This window comes from Triticum urartu, chromosome 6, assembly GCF_003073215.2.
Source record: "Triticum urartu cultivar G1812 chromosome 6, Tu2.1, whole genome shotgun sequence".
NCBI classification, from domain to species: Eukaryota; Viridiplantae; Streptophyta; class Magnoliopsida; order Poales; family Poaceae; genus Triticum; species Triticum urartu.
This window is the reverse complement of record NC_053027.1, coordinates 567923873-567937363: the sequence shown is the minus strand read 5'-3', so window position 1 is coordinate 567937363 and position 13491 is coordinate 567923873. Positions and strand designations below refer to the sequence as shown.

Below are 13491 nucleotides of genomic sequence, written 5' to 3'. Positions count from 1 at the left end.
CGACACGTCCGCGACGACGTCCTGCTTCAGAGGACCCATGTCCGGGACTGGGCTCCGCCGGGCTGGCACTGGGAGGTGCTACCTTCAGGGGCGCGACGCTTGGTGAGGAACCCGGCCCCGGGTCCCGTCGTCGACCCTCATCTCCTTTGGTGGCATTCACGTGGGCCACTTTCGGTGCGGAGGGAGCTGGCCTCGCCGGAGGTGGTACGTCGCCGTGTCAGGGAGGAGGACGAGCACGTCCATCGCTACATGGCTGCTATGGACGTCAGGTTCTCCAATACCTGGCAGGTTCTTTGGGGAGATCACCCGAGCTATGATCCAGTGATGGTTCCTTCTCTTTGGGTGTCCATCGCCCGCACCTCAGGAACCGCAAGTGGCCTAGATTACTCTGTACTATTCGATCTTTATTAGCTTGCTAGCTAGCTAGCTAGTGATGTATTCAATATTATATCTATTTTTCGAGATGATGTATTCGAGATTATATCTATTATTCGAGACGATGTATTCGAGATTATATCTATTATTCGAGATTATACTAAATTGTTTTATATTTCTTTTGGCATAGTTAAATAAAAGCGGCGGACAATACCGACAGAGATAGAGAACAGACCATGCTCGATATCATACGCGGGCCAGATGATGATCAGAATGAAGAAGATTTTGACGGCTCCGAATTTCTAAACAACACCGGAGAGGGTGATATGATATTCGATCGCGACGACCGAGAAGATGAAGTCATGAACTACGACGAAGAACATGTTGGTCCTGAAACAACAAACACCGGCGAGGTATATATATTTATATAAGCAGGAATCTGGTGATCATCGCATGTTTTAAATGAGTTGAAGATATATTAACGAATCGATCTTTCTTCTTTCAGCCATCCGGATCGAGCAAAAGGACGAAACGAGGCCCAAACAAAAAGTTGAAGGAGGGCGTAAAGTACAATATCGAGGCAATCAGACCTAATGGCGAACCATTAGCGCCTAAGAAGATTGCGGACAAGTTCGTTCATCAGTGCGGAGTTATTGTGAAGGACCAACTCCCGATCTCCCTTCAAGAATGGAGAAAGCCAGCAAATCCACGTCCAGATGTTACTTTTGTCGATGAGAAGCAAAAAAATCTGCTTTGGGATACTCTCATGGAACATTTTACCTTACCAGATAATTTCACAGAAGCAGACGTGCGGGAAGTCAAGGACGCTGCTTTTAGGAAGATGGCGGTTGCATTCAAGAACCACAAGAGAATGACGTGGGAGAAGTACGTCAAGGGAGGAAGGAAGACTCCAGTATTCGAGGGGATACTAGAGAATCAAAGTGCTCATTGGGACGATTTCGTGAAATTCAAGGATTCAGAATTAGCTAAGGAACGGTCGAGAATAAACAAGGCCAATGCCGAAAAAAAGGATAAGTTCCATAAGCTGGGGCCAGGTGGCTACGCGGTGGCAATGCCTAAGTGGGATAAGTCTGAGAAAGAGATGGAGGATGCAGGTGTCACTCCGGTTAGTAAGAGCTGGCCCCCAGGTGCAGGACTTGGTTCTATGCGCATGGGGGGAGTTGGACCCGAAGAAAGGCAATGTTTTGACGAAGGCATGTCTGAACGGAGCCGACGATGCGCTACTTGTTGCAATAGAAGAGGCTCGATCGGGGGTGTTCCAGCCCAACAGAGAGAACGACGAGCTTACGCGTGCCCTGGGAAATCCTGAACACCCGGGAAGAACACGAGGCAAGGGCGCTATTCCGTGGTATGAGGGGTTTTCGGACTGGAACGCCGACTACAGAACCCATGCGAGAAAGAAGATTGCGGAGGAGAAGAAGAGGAAGATGGAGGAGGAGCAAAGGAAGCTCGACTATGAACGCCTTCAAGGCCTAGAAGCAAGTCAAGCGGAATTGGCAGCTAAATTCCAGCGGCAGCAGGAGCAGATCGACTCACTTAGCCAGCAAAGGGGGTCTCAGCAGCTGCAGCAGCTAGCGGATGATCCAGCATTGGATACAACCGCCCCATCCATGCCGAGAAGCAGCGTGGGTTCCGCCCCGGGCGACGCAGTAGTGCTGGATAGATACCCCGTGGATGACATCACGGAGAACACTAACTGCGAGCTACACTTCAAAATGAAGAACATATCCATGAAGGTGGCGGACGCCGTTGCTTTTTCAAATTCCCCCGAGGCAACCTTCCATTGCAACCCGATTCCAGCGGACTATGCTCGTGTCTTGGTTGATGAGGTGGTGGACCAATATTCGGGGCTAGAGCTTGACATTCCCGGAGGTGATGAGGAGCACACACTCGGAGATGCCAAACATCGTATCATCCTATGGAGAAAGGATTGCATCATTTTTCGAAGGCCACCGACACCGCGTCACCCGACTCCTCGTCGAAGTCCGCCACCGAGTCAGCAGACTCCCGCTCCTCCAAGTCCACCAACGCGTGAGGCCACTCCTCCTCCTCCAAGTCCGGCAAAGTGTCAAGCCACTCCTCCTCCAAGTCCGGCACAGCTTCAGGCCACTCCTCCTCGTCCAACTCAGCCCCGTCAGCCGTCTCCGCCGCCTCAGCAATCGCAGAAGAGACACCCCGCAGCTATGGTGCGTAGCGGTACCAGTCGAGGTCATAGTACAGGAAGTACAGGCGGAGGCAAGCGATATAAATATGATCCAAACCTCACTACTCCTCTTCCTGTGAGGGCTTACGACAGGACCGAGGAGCAAACCAATGCCATAGTGCGGGCAGAAGTCGACGCCCATTTTGGACCGAAACCGCCACCGCCACCAAGGGAGAAAGTGCCTGTGGAAGTAGTTGACCACTTCATTCGTATGGCTCAACCACCAGCTCCTAAGCCTGTTGACATAGACTATGAGCGCCACATCAGGAAGTTACATCGACAACGTCTACAGAAGGAGGCGAGCTCGAGCTCGAGCAAACAACAAGCAGCTGTCGAAAAATGCGGGAAAACCGTTGCCCAGCTGGGAGAACAGGCGGCGCAATCGACCCCCCCGCTTGTTGTGCCGACAACACGTGACAGTACGCGCGTCCAATATTATTGTGGCCAAACAGTTTACGTTCCCGAGGTGGGCGATGTGGTAATAACCCAGGAGCATATAATGCAGGCTGAAGAACTCAAGATCACTGTTGGACAACTCCTCGAGATCGAGGACATGCCTGTGATTACAAAGGAGGAAATAAAACGGAAATATGTCCGGGGCCAACCTTTGGTCAAGCCAGAAGATGTCAAGAAGCTCCCAACGAGAATGTATGAATTGCATCAATGGTACATGGACATTACCAAGAGATCCGATCGAGAGTCCCTCATGGTTTATGTCAAGAAGGATCATTACTACCATGAGAAAGCTGTGGCCGTTGAGTATTCTGAACTGTTTCAGTTATACAATCAAGACGCACTCGACAAATCTATCGTCAGTTGCTATTGTCTGTAAGTGATTTCTTTCTGTAATTAATTTAAGTCTTAAGCTAGCTGTAGTGATCCTTTTGATCAATCATTACCTGTAATTATCCTCACTATATTCTTTTCTATGGTATTATGCAGGATGAAGATGTATGAAATGAGAAAAGGTGGACGCTATGGCATTGGGTTCATTGACCCAAACACCGTTAATCAATACACATGGAAAATGAGCAAGTATTATGAAAAGCAGGTAGAGGACAGTATGCTAGAGTTCTTGAAGGGCCTCAAATACAATGAAGATATACTACTTCCTTACAACTTCGAGTGAGTCACACTTTCTTGTACTACAAATTCTCTGTTTTTGCCTACTAGCTAGCTACATGTTTTTGCTTACATATGCCCGCTTAATTAAGACATGCAAACGTGTGTGCATGCAGATTTCACTGGATCTTGTGTATCATTAAAGTTGACGTCGGAACAGTTGAAATACTGGACTCGCTACTCAAAGCAAATAGTGACTACAACATCTTGTATGGGATAGTCAACAGGTAATTTCAATCATTATTAACTATATATCTCGGCCTATTTAGTTCGTCATTTCATGATATGTACTATTTAATAACCCCTTTATTCATTTTCTTTGTCGGCGGGCAGGGCTTGGGCAAGGTTCATCAGCGTCACGGAAGGCAAATGGAAACCACAGCTGAAATGGTTTCGATCCAAGGTAAGTAATTAAGTAATACTAGCTAGCTAGCTAGCTGCCATCTCTTTAATTATCATGCTTGATTAATTATTATCTGATCAAATTAAATTCCATTCTCGTAATAAAGGCCCTGAAGCAGGCGCAGGGGACTAATCTGTGTGCATACTGCGTTTGCGAGAACATTCGCATGATGGTGTCCGAAAGGAGCAGATCTCAAAGACAGGAATGAGTACGCTTGTCAGAACACTATTCACAATTTTTACACCATTATCGATATCTAGTCACACAACTAATACACATGCATATTGATCTCCTTCTTAACAGTTCAAAGAGGTGCGGGACAAGCTCCTAGAAACGGAGCGCGTAGAAGCACTTCAAGAGGAAATAGCGGGATTTTTGCTCGACCAGGTCATAAATCCGAAGGGAGAATACTATTACCCGCTACCGCCCCCATCGAACATGTCATGAACCACTTCCAATTGTCATCGTGCTCCGAAGGCACCAATTAGGCTAATGCCACTGGCTCCGAAGGCAACATGCATATGTAGGAGAAATTGTATATAGCTATACATGTGTGTATGTGTAAATTAATATGGTGGTTTGTGAGACATTGATGATATATATATATGATTGGTTCTACTAGAAATTCTATTTATATATATATATATATATATATATATATATATATATATATATGCATAACGTGTACAATGTGTAGTACCGTAAAATACCAGCAAACGAAAAAGAATTAAAATGGAAAACACAAAATTAAATGAAAAAGAAATCATAAAACCAAAAATCCCCCAAACATTTTAGTACCGGTTGGTGTTACCAACCGGTACTAAAAGGCTCCCGGCCCCCGGAGCTGGCTCGTGCCACGTGGTTGCCCTTTAGCACCGGTTCGTGCTGAACCGGTACTAAAGGGGGGGGGGGCCTTTAGTGCCGAAATGTTAGTGCCGGTTCCGTAACCGGCACTAAAGGGCCTTACGAACCGGTGCTAATGGCCTGTTTTCTACTAGTGTGTGCCAATTTGTTCTTCCCTCCAATTCAGTCTTAATGCTGCTGAAAATATTAGATGGATCTCATATGAAACAAAATGGTAACAGTAACTATTTGGAAAAAAATACCACTGCTATACTCGAGTTACTATCATATAAAAAGAGTCGTCCTCATAAAATTGTGATTTTTTTCGTTAGCTAATTGACATATAATATGATAGGGGGAAATATATCTGTATAGAGGGAATAAAGATAGTGGTAGCTAGCTGACAAATATTCCACATCTGCAAAAGAGAGAAATATCCTTACGTTACCAAGAATAATAAATATAGCAGATAGCAGGCATTTTGGCAACACATCATCAGGCATTAGCAAACTTGAACCAACAATTTGAAATAAGAATATAAAGCATAATGCCATCAGTTACTAAATTCAATAGATCACAAAATGCAAAAGCATCCATGTCAAGTTGATGCCCCTATCCAAGCACCACCTGTGTGTCATCAGCAGGGAACACAAAATAAATTTAAATGATTCGACACTCATTGGAGAACGACTCTTTTGTTATGTCGCCTGCTGATGACATTAGAACTACCAAGTCTCGGTCCTCACCTGAAATGAGATCCTCCTTGTGGAGGTAGTCAACTCGAATAGCAACCATCACGGTGTTGATGTGGCCATCCAACATGAAGGCGCTGATGAAGGACTCACGGTGTTCCTAGATACATGAAGGAGTCGCTCGGTGTCTAGCACCAGCTATACTTGTATAGTGACTGACTGGTTCTTTTGTGGCGCAGGTAGGCGGATTCTCATGCGCTGGAGGAGGTGCTGCCGGCGTGTCACGCCTTCTCCTCCTACACATGTGACAGAGTCCTTGGCGGACACAACAGAGGCGCTGCCGGCATCGCCTGGAGACCCTACAATATAGACTTGTGTTATGTGTGCCCTGCGTTTTGTGCTCTTCCATGTTGCCGGAAGTGAATGTGTAGTACTTTAAAAGGGGTAAACTGGACTCTGTATAACTGTATTATCAGCATGGAAGAAAAAACTGGAATAAATCTGAACTTTTCACCCTCTTATTCTCTCTCTGTAACAAATCGTGAATTTCTTCTGAATGTCATCTCCTCTAAGGTGTTGTTCGGGACATCACATGGCTAGGACACGGGAGTCGTAGAGGTGGCCGAGGTTGGGCGCGTCTAGGCTGTAGGGTAGAGGCAGGCTCCTGACGCATGCGCTGTTCGTCTTGTCGGGCGATCCGAGTCCCCGTCCGGCATCGCACTGGCAAGGCTGAAAAGAAAGCTAGCTGTAGAGTCTACTCTCACCAGCGCTCGATCTGATTCAAGTGGAACCGAACGGAATCATACTCACGAATGGCATTGGAGCTACAATGGGCGGAATAAAGACATAGACGGGAGATGAGTACCAGGGCACCACGGCCGCCGTCTCGACGATGCAGGGAAGGACACCGGATCAGGGAGAGTTGCGGAGCTGTGCCGAATGAGCGCCCATATCGGATCTCAGCTGCCAGTGAGAAAATTGGTGTTCTTTTTTGGGGGGGACAGAGAGGGGTCGATCGATTGAGTAGCGAGAGGGGCCGGTCACTTTTTATTCTGGAGGGCGAGAGGGTCCTTGTTTTACGGCTGGAAACAAAGAGACGACTTGTCTTCTATTGATTCTTCTGGAAACTGAACGCATGAGAAATGAGAACGTCTGGTCTTCGATCGATTCCACGTTAAAAGTGACTATGGACGCATGTCTGTAGGTAGCAGAAAAGCTGATCTTTTTATGTGGGAAGAGAAAGGCTGTTCGGCTTTACTGTTGGAAACGGAGGCTGTTACTCTTCGGCAGAACATTGAGCCTTTTCATTTCTGCTAGCGCATGCATTCAAGGAGTCTGCTGACATGGCATGTATGCTGAGCTGTAGTAGCTGCATGCTGCGATAAATCCAAATAGTGGGGATTATCTACTCTGAATAATGACATGGCACATCGTTGATGTGGACAGTGTGCATGGTGAGAGAATAGGAAGTAGTGGGGAGCAACTTCTTAAGAAAGGTAGATTAATGATACTATTGGCAATCCCATGATTTTTTATATAAAACATCACAAAGTAAATTTAAAATAAAACAATATTAGTGATAAGAGTATCACTTTACAAGACCATATATATTATAAGCATGATTATGTAATTACTTATGATATTTGTATTCACAAACAGTATATCAAAGAATGTGTCAATACAAATTGAGATATGTTTAGTGGCAATATGAGTTATGAAAAGGTGTGAAAAGTTCACGCAACAAATATGCATTAAAAAAGCAAACTAAGACAAACTGCTTGTGTGTAAAAGGACTAAGGTGAAGCAATAAATGCAAAAGATAAATTTACCTGAAAGAAAAACAAAGACTTCAGGTTAAGAGTAGATTTACTCCTATAGAACATTATCATAAATGCAAAAGAACTGAGGTAAAGCAATACTTACGGGTGTTTTGTGTACCCAATAAGTTTGATTTGACTTATTACGAGCAGTGTCCTTGGGGACTGGAACAAAAGCCTCATCCATGTTATACCACTTGTCTGCACAACAAGAAAACAAAAATGTCAGATGTGCAAAATAATACAAAAAATGAGTGCAGAAAGATATTGCAACAATCTAATTACCATTAGCAGGCAGGTTAGGATAGAACATCGAGCAGCCATCCCGGACGTAGTTGGTGCCTTGATAGTTCTTGGGTGTCCCAAGAGAGCACTCTCACTTGCGAAAATCCCAGGAGGCAGGTACTCCAGCGACCTTTATTGGAGTAATGTGTTCTCTGTAATTCTTGACAAAGCATGTGTCGTTGTTCATATTTGTATTGTTCTTAATACTTTGATCACTAGAGGGATCGCACACCTTTAATATACCAATGACACAGTTATCCTTACGAAAAAGGATGACCTAAAAGACACTAACTTGAAATTATTCCGACAAAAAAACTTAACATTTTCTATTCAAAAGGTTTCAGAATGCCGGTATAAAAAAATATAAGAATACAATGTTCTTCATTTGAATCCAATAGAATTTTGTTTGCACCAAAAAAAAATGATTACACTGTAGGAAATAATAAAGAATTCCCGTCTGGAGATTCCAGGAAATGTAAAATTCATATGAATGCAGAATGAAATACAACAACAACAAAGTCTTTAGTCCCAAATAAGTTAGGGTAGGCTAGAGGTGAAACCCATAAGATCTTACAATCAACTTATGGTTCTGGCACATGGATGGCAAGCTTCCACGCACCCCTGTCCATGGCCTTCAGATCTATCTTTACAGACTCCTCCCATGTCAAGTTTAGTCTAGCCCGACCTCTCTTAAATTATTATCACGCTTTAGCCGTCTGCTATGCACCGGCCTACACTGAATATGCCCAAACCATCTCAGGTGATATTGGACAAACTTCTCTTCAATCGGTGCTACCCCAACTCTATCTCGTATATCATCATTCTGGACTTGGTCCTTCCTTGTGTGGCCACACATCCACCTCAATATGCACACCTAACTGTTGAACATGTCGCCTTTTAGTCGGCCAACACTCAGCGTTATACAACATTTGTAGCACTTTCTTGTCACAGAGAATGCCAGAAGCTTGGCGCCACTTCATCCATCCAGCTTTAATTCGATGGTCACATCTTCATCGATATCTCCATCCTTCTACATCATTGATCCCAAATATCGAAAGGTGTCCTTCTGAGGCACCACCTGCCCATCAAGGCTAACCTCCTCCTCCTTGTGCCTAGTAGTACTGAAATGCACCTCATGTACCCGGTTTCAGTTCTACTAAGTCTAAAACCTTTCGATTTCAAGATTTTTCTCCAAAGCTCTAACTTCCTATTGACCCCCGTCTGACTATCATCAACTACCATCACATCATCCGCAAAGAGTATACACTATGGGATATCTCCTTGTATATCCCTCGTGACCTCATACATCACCAAAGCAAAAAGATAAGGGTCTAAAGCTGACCCTTGGTGCAGTCGTATTTTAATCAGGAAGTCATCAGTGTCTTCATCACTTGTTCAAACACTTGTTACAACATTATCATACATGTCGAAATACTGAGAAAATTCATATAGGATTCCGTCCTACAAATCAAACAATGAAAAATCTACACCGAAAATTTTATAAATAATCTAATCATGCAACTGCCTATGGAAATTCTTTGAATAAAAATGAAGATATTCTATAATTCTGCCTTTTTTCATGCGCAACACTCAAATCCTTATTCTTGTAGGAACATGTCATGATTTTACAGTCTAGCATTTTTTTACTCCAACATTTTTAGAATCGTGCTTTCCAAAGGGACCCATAACTTTTACTGTTTTACCTGCTTCTTGAAAAAAATAGTATCAACAAGAAAAAAACATCAAATCATGCTTTTTTTTTTGTGTTTGTTGCTGCTGATGCTGATGCAAAGAACAAAACCAGAGCAAGCATTGTAGGATGTGAAAAATCTAATTAACAATCTGGAACCTGTGCGTCACAAGAGCACTCACTCATGCCGGCCAAATAAACAAGCACTCGACTTTCTCTTGTGCCAGAAAACAAGAACTTCCTTCTGTGCACAAATAGCCAACGTGTGTAAGGGCATCTCCAAAGCTGGCCGCAAATATTTTTGGTATATGTCCATTTTTATATCCGGACGTGATCCGCGGATAAGATGCCGGAGGGAGCCATCCAAAGTTATTCACAAATTAATCCTTATTTGTCTGGTTAGGAGGAGAGAGAGGAGAGGGGACCATGCATGTGCGGAGATAGAAAAGAGAAGAGGATGTCCGGACTTTGGTAGCTCCCTCATTGTCTCGGTTTGCCAAAAAATAGACGTCTGAACCACTTTGCGGACCAATAAGGGTCCCCATTGGATGACAGGATTTGCCACAATCAATCCAGACATCATAACCCAGACGTACACCGGAGCTTTGAGGATCTCCTTTGGAGATGCCCTAAGTGGCTAACCTTACATCATGTTAGATAAATCTTTGGCCAAAACCCAAGTGCAGAGGACACCCAGCACGTCTAACTCCTCAAACACACCAGGGTGATCCTTCTCGCTTTTCTCCCTAACCCTAGACCGCTAGGGAAAATCTCCCTTCCAGGCTTCATTGGCGAGTTTGTGAATTCGCCTCCCCTTTACCTGTCACTACGGCAGCCAGTGGCGGGGAGGGGAATGCTGGTGCCTTCGCTGAAGTTAGTAATTTAGGTTAGGTGCGGCGCTTGGGTGGATGTTGGTGTGTCTTCTCTGAGTTTGTCCTCCAAACTCCAATCCTCCTCGAGTTCGTCTATCTCGATGTAGTCGACGAAGCTTCAGCGTAGATCCCCGCGGCTGTGAAATTAGGGTTTCTCATCATGTGGTGAGATTTGGTGTCACGTGCTTCAAATCTATACGGGTTTAACGGCAATCACTGCGGCTCCAGGGCACTGGTCCTTATGGTCATGTGTATGAAGACTTCACGGGTGTCATCGACAAGGTCAAGCCGGCTCTGACAGGGGAGCGATGACAATGGCTCGCGGCTCGTTCTGACAGTAGCAATGGTTATTCGGCCGTTTTAAAATCTTAATGTCATTATTATTATGTTTGAGATGCTTTGTACTTTCAGTGAACTTTTATAATACATTTGATGCTTTTCGTAATTTAAAAAAACAACAACTGCAGAGGATGATGATGGACTGATCGATTCGGCAAATCTACGGAGCCGCTCCCCAATGGAGCTCAGCTGCATCATTGCGCTGGAGATGCCACTCGGGACGGAACACTACTCTCACGGCGATCTCCTCGCCGCTACCACGGCCAGGGACGCTGCCGTTGTTTGTCAGCAAAGCTTGTGTTTGTGCGTCCATGGAAAATAGATTGCCGTGGCTCTCATATATACTACAAGATAGAAAAAATAACAGAGCATCATTCATAGTACTGAATATTCACTGAATTCAACATAAGCACAAGCACGTACAGCAATGCCACAACATAGATGTGCTTATTTTAGCCATTTCATTGGCCAAAATAGCTAAATGAGTTGCTCCAACAAATTGGTAGGCGAGAAACATTTTTGGAGAAAAACAATAGCATTGACATAGTCTTTGAGATTGGGGAGTCCTTCCAACGAGATTCATCTTCAACTCGACCTCATGAGCGGAAGTGAATATCAGGAGAAGCCGTCGCCGACGCTGTTGTCATCTTCTTCCTTGACAAATCCACCTCCTCACTGGTCCGTGGATAACTCGAAGGACGAACAGCCACATGAGGAAACTTTTCAAAAAAAAATGGGCACACCTTCCTGTCGTGCAGTGATACCCCCCTGATGTTCGCAGCAGCTTGAATGACGCGTCTAATATATCCGATGAAATTGTCATCGGACTGGAAGCCGTAGATAGTTAGCCTTGCGAGATTCTTCTGCTTAAAATGAGGATCAGATGGTTCCCACTTCACATCCGTTTTCATGTGACTCTTTTGTGACTCCTTTTGGCACTTATGATCCCATACTGTGATGGAAAGCTCCTCTAGGTATGGTGCAGCTTCAAGAAGGAACATTGTCCAAGCAATATCATATTCTTCAGGAAGATTGTCCAAATCCACAAGCCGCAGTTTGGCGAGCACAGGAGCAAGCACTTTTGAGCGTTCTAGTTGAACCCAAATCTGGGATAGACAAAACAAATTAGAAGTGATAATGTGTTTGCATCATCAAGTTATGCGTAACTAAATTACTACCATCGGACATATGCATCACATACACAATTAATGAGAATGGGATAGAGGTGATTAGAGTGAGTACCTTTTCACTTCGAAACTCCAGATACAGATGGCTTACAGTGGGGGCATTAGCAAGCAGCTTGCTTAGGTTGAGGGTCTTGCCTGAAATATTTGCATTAGCAAGACTGAGCTTCCAAAGCTGAGGGACAGTGCCAAGAACCAAGGGATTTTCATCACAAGGCCAATTATTATAGGTCATCTGCTGGAGCTTTGGTAGAAAGTCAAGCACCACTGTTTTAAACTCCCCATAGGTGATAACAATCTCAACAAGTTGAGCGTGTTGTACATGCAGCACGGAACGGACCCCCGCATCACACTCAAAGAAAGACAGGGACTGGAGCCGCTTGCAGGTGCTAAGAATATTGGGTATGTCCGATTCACCAAACCTCATATTCTGCAGTTGCAGCCGTCTGAGACCAGCAAATGCATCTGGACAATCATTTAGAAAATCATTGAACTGCTTAGCGAAGCGCAGGAAATATTCCCCTGTGCAATTAAATGAATCCCTCAGTGTCAAGATTTCAAACTCGGCTGCCTCTAGTTTCTGAGTCGCCATAGCGAGCGCAACAGCTTTGCCGATGGGGAGACTACGAGGACTCAAGAAGAATTTGACCTTCAGCTTGCGAACCGTGATCTGGGGAGACCTTTTACTAAGGATGTTTGCCGTCATGTTGGCCACAACGCCGTTCATTCGCACCAAATCGCGAGGGCTGAGATCGATGACAATCTGCAAGAGCATACCGGGCAGCTTCTGCATTTGCTTCGAGAGGATGCAGGTTTTGACAGCATCAAGCGTACCCACCCTCTCGAGGATGTTGAGCAGCACGTCATTGGGCAGCTTGCTTAGCATGTCATCGTTGGGTAGCTTGCCTAGCATGTCATCCCTGCCAGCTGCTTTCTTAGACTGCAATTAACCAGGGGGAAATTAGTCATCCGTGATGGATCGATGCTCATCAAGGGAAAAATTATAATAACAAAACACAAGACTTACATCACGGCGGCGGCGACCCCTATTGAACTTCATGGTAACCAGATCCAAAAGACAGGACAACGACGGCGAACTTGCGTCGTCGATAAACAAACATAACGCAAGAAATCTTATATTCTTGAAATTATGCTCCTTTCGTGCCCGACAATCGACGACGCCCGGGCTGAGCTTATTATAGCCTCTTCCGATCCTCCTCCTAACAGAGGAGGACGGGGAAGGAGACGGAGGAGGTTTTCTAATCTTATTGAAGCTAGTGTAGAATTCGGAAACCGACTGATTCACTGTTATTTCACAAGCACTACCAGAAAAACTGCGTTTGCCGACGGCCGAATCTATGCCGACGGCCCCCGTCGGCATCGCCGCACCTATGCCGACGGCCGAGGATGGGCCGTAGGCGTAGAAAAGCCGTCGGCATACATCAATCTATGCCGACGGGGCCGTCGGCATAGACGAGGCCGTCGGGACCGCCAGAGATACGCCTACGGGGCCGTCGGCATAGGACAAGCCGTCGGCATATCCCGGGCCCACCTCCCCGGTCAGTGCTGACCACTTGACGGCGTTTATCCTATGCCGACGGGAGGTAACGGCGGCCGTCGGCATATCTGTGGCAGAGGTATGCCT

At 45.3% G+C, this 13491-nt stretch overlaps 1 protein-coding gene across 1 annotated transcript; it reads right to left on the bottom strand.

The window, feature by feature from the left end:
• Nucleotides 1-11016: 11016 nt before the first annotated feature.
• Nucleotides 11017-12779, bottom strand: LOC125513088. Its single transcript, XM_048678136.1, has 2 exons — nucleotides 11905-12779; nucleotides 11017-11768 (listed from the first exon to the last, which is right to left on the bottom strand). The coding sequence occupies exons 1-2, from the start codon at nucleotides 12757-12759 to the stop codon at nucleotides 11259-11261; spliced, it is 1365 nt and encodes a 454-aa protein (XP_048534093.1). The 5' UTR covers nucleotides 12760-12779; the 3' UTR covers nucleotides 11017-11258.
• Nucleotides 12780-13491: the final 712 nt, after the last annotated feature.

Excerpts from the sequence above, each read along its gene's own strand:
- LOC125513088 (XM_048678136.1), bottom strand. The coding sequence starts at position 12,759 with ATGCTAGGCAAGCTACCCAACGATGACATGCTAAGCAAGCTGCCCAAT. Across the intron at positions 11,769-11,904 it reads TGGAGTTTCGAAGTGAAAAG|ATTTGGGTTCAACTAGAACG; the intron begins GTACTCACTCTA and ends TGTCTATCCCAG.